At 48.4% G+C, this 5,840-nt stretch overlaps 1 protein-coding gene across 1 annotated transcript; it reads right to left on the bottom strand.

The window, feature by feature from the left end:
* Window positions 1-563: 563 nt before the first annotated feature.
* COMMD2 (COMM domain containing 2) lies at window positions 564-5,840 on the bottom strand. Its single transcript, XM_086467891.1, has 5 exons — window positions 5,774-5,840; window positions 5,547-5,624; window positions 5,120-5,202; window positions 3,257-3,430; window positions 564-2,246 (listed from the first exon to the last, which is right to left on the bottom strand). The coding sequence occupies exons 1-5, from the start codon at window positions 5,838-5,840 to the stop codon at window positions 2,049-2,051; spliced, it is 600 nt and encodes a 199-aa protein (XP_086324017.1). The 3' UTR covers window positions 564-2,048.

Genomic DNA, 5,840 nt, shown 5'->3' with positions numbered 1-5,840 from the left:
TCTCTGAATTTCACCCAGCTTCGAAGCTTAACCTTGACCATCCTCAATTCAGGTCGCCTTGTTAGAAGGAGCAAGACAATTCAGTGTCACAGTTTTTACTTCTACCCTACTGTAATAAGCGTCCAAAAACGGCAATGTGCAAGCTTTTTAACGACATTCTGCCGTCACAAAATCCGCTTTGAACTCTCCGTTTTACTCACGATCACCGAGGGAAACCCTCCCCTTCTCTTCCAGCTCATGCTTCAGGACATGACGCACATGTGAACTGCCAGCACGTACACGATGCCAGGCAGCTCTACAGCAGCCAGTTTCCTTTTTTAAAGAAGCTTAAAAGACAGAAAGGAAACATGTTCAGATTCACAGGGCAAAGAGATGACACATGAAAAGCTTCTAAGACTTGTATCTGAAAGTTCTATTTTGCTGCCATGCTCCATTCTAGACTACGGCTACAGTGAGGGGAGATGGAACAAAGAGAAAACGCGGGCCTACATACAGACTGGTTTTGGTTTTCCTCTGAAAATGTAGGCCAATCCCATTAAAAAATACCAATCAGAAATCCCAAGTAGTAACACGTGATCACATTTAATTACCACATACTGTATGTGAAGAAAATCAGATGAGTCTATGAGGAAAGTCACCACACATGGATGGTAAATGAAGCATGTTGCCGATTTATATACAGCAGAGGAAATCACGTTTGCTCACACCACCACCCACTATATAAAGCCATTACAGAACACGCAGCTCCACGTTCTAGAAAACCGACTGGAAGCAGCAGTAACTGTTCCTAACCGAAGCACTTCTGCAATGCAGGCTTCGCTTGAAATAGTACCTCAAAGGTACAAAGACTCAAACCAGTAAGAAAACGCAGTGCCTTTGTGAATGCAGGAACCCAGCCAATGCAGCAATTTGTGGCATTGCTGTGAAAGGCGGTAACTGTCCAGTTATTGCCACAATCCGCACATTAAAGTTCTCTCTTGCCTACCTGTCTTCTCCAATATACTTTCAGGGCTTTATGATGCACCCTCACTAGTGCGTGAAGCATTAATTAGTAAAACTGCTTAACCTAGGTTTAGTCACAAAAGCTACAAAATAGCGCATTAGAATACAATTGAAAAGTGGCTTTTGACACAACCTTTGTTAGATACTTTGCTTAAAAATGGAAAAGCGTGATTCATGTTGCAATAGTCAGCTAGTCTTTCCTTTACAAGCACACTCTCCAAACAGGGGAACAAAAATTGTTGCATCACAACGTGAAGAGCAGGTTTAGTGGAAGTTAACACTAGTCCCGATCTGCCTCCTAGCCCACGGTTCTACTTTGGTCGTTTCTCAGGTCACCTTTACATATTGGTACACTAACTCACGTTTGGGCCGCTGCGTTTCCTACGGTAACTGCTCCCTGCAGAGAGCACGAGACTGCCTAGCAGGGGTTACAGCTGGCTTTGTTGAAGTGGGAGAGTCAGCTCCATTACTCTCGCTTTCCTGGTACGGGGAGGGTAGAAAAGCAGTGTAACACCCAGCCCTCGGGCTGTTGGAAACCTCTGGAAGAAGAGGGCAGTAGTCCCACATGTACTCTTACACATACACGAGTCTAGATGGAAGAAACATTCCTGTGAAGTATCACTCCCTCCAGTATAGTGCTGTCTTTTTAAAAAAAACTTCACAACAGAAGCAAAACCAAGGGAAAAAACTACTTGATAAATGGAAAAATAAATATGCAGCTTCATATAATATTGAGACAGCTCTACTTAACGTTGGAAAGCTCTTCAAGTAGAACTATACTAATTTAGAGCTAAAGAAATTCTTGGCATAGCGTGCTGAGTTTCTGCACGTACAAATACAGCACAGCCAATGACCTGTGCTGTATCAGACAGGCGTGTAAAGTTAGCATCAGAGGACATTCAACAATAATTACTGGCTCAAGATCCTGGCCCAGGAAAGCATTTCATCTGACCCAGATGTTTATTTTTCCTCAAAATGTATTTGTGAACATCGTTTTTAGTTGTTTCACAAACTGCTTTGCAGGACAAAGCCCCCACCAGTCAGTGCTATTTCATGTTGCGCACTATTCTCCTGCAGTGGTTTGTCTTCATTTCCCCCAGCGCTTGTTCCAGTTGCTGAATGAGGTGGAGGAGGGTAGAAGGGTCGGTTTGCAACACTTGGGCAGTTTGATCTTCGTTCTGACTCAGGTGTAGCTTTATCGTCACGGCAGGCTTAATCTGTTGTCTCAAGCTTCTGCTTGCAAGCTGTGTGAGGGAGTTTGGGTGAAAGGGGAACAGGGACACAAACAAAAGGCCGTTACTGACTTTGGCACTTACCCTTCGCAACAGGTTTGCAGGACCTGCATGCAGGACTGTTTAAAAATCCTCTTAATTCATGTTAAAGAGATAGCTTTTATCGTTAGGCAATACTAGTCCACTTTAGTCAGTGGACTGATTAAATTAGGTGAAAATTAAGACAGCACGTGTTTAGTATACGCCAACATTTTTAAAACACCAGTGAAGCTATGAATTCAGTTTTCATAAAGCAATATACACCTTGTATCATTAGATATCCTGTTAATCTCGTAACGAGCCATCTTTGGGGCAATAACAAAATTATGTCCGTTTTAAACACATGAAAAACTGCTGCCTCAATTACTTTGAAATAATATAAATTCATTGTTTAGTAGTTGTTCATGAGGTTACAAAAATATGACGTTGACGGGTCTGCCTGAGACACAGCCCCCATCGTGCCAGGTAACACGGCAGTGGCGTGACAGCAGCGGACAAGGGCTCGCAGCATCACAGCCGCCTCCCCAGCATCTCCCCACAGGCTGGGGGCAGGGAGAGCTTGGGAGGGGTTGTAGCCAGGACAGCTGACCCACATGGACCAAAGGGATGTTCCACACCACACAACATCTGCTCAGCAATGTAAGCTGGGGAAAAGAGGCAGAAGTGGGGGGACGTTCGTTTTACATCTGTCGCCCGGAGCAGCCGCTGCGCGTACCGGAGCCCTGCTTCCCAGGCAGCAGCTGGACATCGCCTGCCAATGGGGAGTAGACAATAAAATCTCATGTTTTCTTTTGCTTCCATGTGCGGCTTTTACTTTATTAAACTGACTTTATCTGACCCACGTGCCTGGTATATTTTCTCTCTCTTGTCCAGCTGAGTGGGGCGAGAGTGACAGAGTGGCTTTGGTGGGCACCTGGCATCTGGCCAGGGCCAAACCACCGCAGAAGTACAATGCATACTGCTGAAAACACAACAGAAGTCACCTGCACATCCAGTCTCCATTCCAGACTGTGATAGCTGGGAAGCTTCGGTGCCAGCTCACCGAGAATGCTTCTGATCTCCTTCCTGTTATCGAGGTACAGCTGGAGCAGTAATTTGTTCAAGTCATCAGAGAACCCCAGCACATGAATGGAATCTTGGAAGTCTATCTCCGAAATCTAGAAATAACGATTTAGGCCTTAATACAGAACTGTACAATAATCATTATTTGTTGAGAAACAAATAAAACTGCAAGTAAACATGACATATGGAATGGTGCAGTTATGTTCCCGCAGGAACATGTGAGGACAATTCTACAGCTGGGCCAAACAAATCATCCAGGCTCTAAGTGATTTACACATGTTGATGTACGACTGCTGATTTGCATGAGCTTCGGGAACAGTTTTAGATCAGTATTTTAAAAAGAAAACCATTCAACATCCCCACATTTAAGCCTTCACATCAGAGCATGGAATGCAACACAGAGAAGCATCTGAGCTTTATCTCACCGAGTACATACTTTGATCATCAATCTATCAACAGAACGCTAACAGAATATTGATCCTCCAGTTATGAAAACTGCTCTGACTGGCCGCACACAGAAGCGAGCGCCAGACACAGCCTTAAGGCTCACGTTACAGTAACTCAGAGCGGCCCCAAGACGCCGGTCCCCACAGCTCAATGCTTCTGGGCTGAACTGGAGAAGCTTGGTTCGTCACTGTGGGAGCAGTTACTTGTTAACACGAAACATCACCCTGTCCCAACACAGTCGTACTGTAAGCTGTGATTGACTATGGACTCCCGTAACACACTGCACTTTGTCTGTCAGTCAGGTCGCCTCATGTCAAGGGAAGATTCTGCAGTATTTCAGTCCCTTCCCCACTGCCCTTCAGAACAACGCCTGCTTGAGTTTATTTCGAATTCTTTGTCTGTATATCCCTTCTCCATGTTTTCATTTTTCAAATATTCTACTACACCAACTGCAAAAAGTCTTTCCAATGGAAACAGTAATTATCCAACTATTCTTCATTTAACATCTCGCTTAGGATGAAAGGCTGAGGGAGCTGGGTCTCCTTAGCTTGGAGGAGAGGAGACTGAAGGGTGACCTCACTAATGTTTATAAATACATAAAGGGCGAGTGTCAGGAGGATGGAGCCGGGCTCTTCTCAGTGATGGCCAATGACAGGACAAGGGGCAACAGGTGCAAGCTGGAGCACAGGAGGTTCCACATGAACATAAGGAAAAACTTTTTCCCCTGTGAGAGTGGCAGAGCACTGGAACAGGCTGCCCAGAGAGGCTGTGGAGTTTCCTTCTCTGGAGACATTCAAAACCCGCCTGGACGCGTTCCTGTGTGATCTACTCTAGGTGGTCCTGCTCTGGCACAGGGGGGTTGGACTAGAGGGTCTTTCAAGGTCCCTTCCAACCCCTGACATTCTGTGATCTGCTTACATTCACCCAAACTTCTGGTGACAGGAGGTGAAAAAGCTCTCAAACCTGCCATATCCGACAAACATAAGGAGTCCTGAAGAGGGGGTTAGTAAAGCACACACCCTGTGCAGAAGCTGAACAAGAAAATCCTCACTCAAGTTTTATTATTTAGACAAAGCTTAATCCTGAAGTATGCTTCTCTGTACGGACTAAATGACTGCCTGTTCTTGCTCATGCTATGAAATACAAATTCCAGTCACCCAAGCAGATGCAGTGTTTCAGTAAGAGAACAGCATGAGACACCTTTTTAATTAAAAGAATACATGTGGTCAGGATTTTGAGGTAGGTTTTCCAAATTCACAAGTATTTTAAGAGCCCTAAGCGTTCAAAAGACATCTTTTAAGTGCCCCCCTGAGCGCAACACACAAAGGCATCCTCACCATAAGCTTGGAGCTTTCAGTAAGCAGATAGGTCAGTCCTTCCACCCCATGGTGAACAGCGTCGACACCGACGTCCAGTTTTCCTCCAAGGAAGCAGAGAGCACCCCTTACTCCTCGTTAAGCTGCCACAGCAGCAGGAGGTGACAACGCAAATTTATCCAAAGCCAGCTTGCAATGTACACATGGGGAGGGAGGGTGTAGAAGGTTGCACACCCTTCGAACAGCGTGAGGGGGTCAAACCGCAGCTGGACGCCCCCAGTCCCGTTTCCGCCCGCCCGCCCGCCCGCGGCCTAGGCCGACGCCGCCAACGCGCCGGGCGCTGCCCGGGCAAGGCCAGGCCCCGCCGCCCCACTCCCCCCGGGGCGCCTCAGGGCCCCCGGCGGACCCGCAGCAGCAGCCGCCCAGCCCGGCCCGCCCCGCCTCTTACTGGCGGCCGCCTCGCAGGCCCGCGGCGCCGCGCCCCGCCGTAGCAGCTCCACCGCCAGGCGCCCCAGCTCGCCGACCGCTGAAACGAGAGAAAGCGACTCCGCTGCAAGCCCGCCGGGCGGCCCGCCCGCCGGGCCCTGTCCACCCCCTCGCCCGCCGCCCCCTGCGGGCGCAGGGCCAGGCCCGGCGGGCGGCGAGCCCCAGCCGGCTGCGGGACCGGGGCCGGACCTGCGCCGCCCACCCGCGGCAGGGAGCCCAGGTGCGCCTTCTGCTCCTCCGACAGCACAAGCAGCAT

Source organism: Leptosomus discolor, chromosome 7 (assembly GCF_034619465.1).
Source record: "Leptosomus discolor isolate bLepDis1 chromosome 7, bLepDis1.hap2, whole genome shotgun sequence".
Classification (NCBI taxonomy): Eukaryota; Metazoa; Chordata; class Aves; order Leptosomiformes; family Leptosomidae; genus Leptosomus; species Leptosomus discolor.
Note: the sequence above shows the minus strand (reverse complement) of the source record. Positions and strands in the feature narration are given on the sequence as shown.

Coding starts and splice junctions, on each gene's coding strand:
- COMMD2 (XM_086467891.1), bottom strand. CDS start 5,840: ATGCTGCTTGTGCTGTCGGAGGAGCAGAAGGCGCACCTGGGCTCCCTG. Junction 5,203..5,546: donor GGCCTGCGAGGCGGCCGCCA/GTAAGAGGCGGG, acceptor GCTTCCTTGGAG/GAAAACTGGACGTCGGTGTC. Junction 3,431..5,119: donor CTGAAAGCTCCAAGCTTATG/GTGAGGATGCCT, acceptor CGTTATTTCTAG/ATTTCGGAGATAGACTTCCA.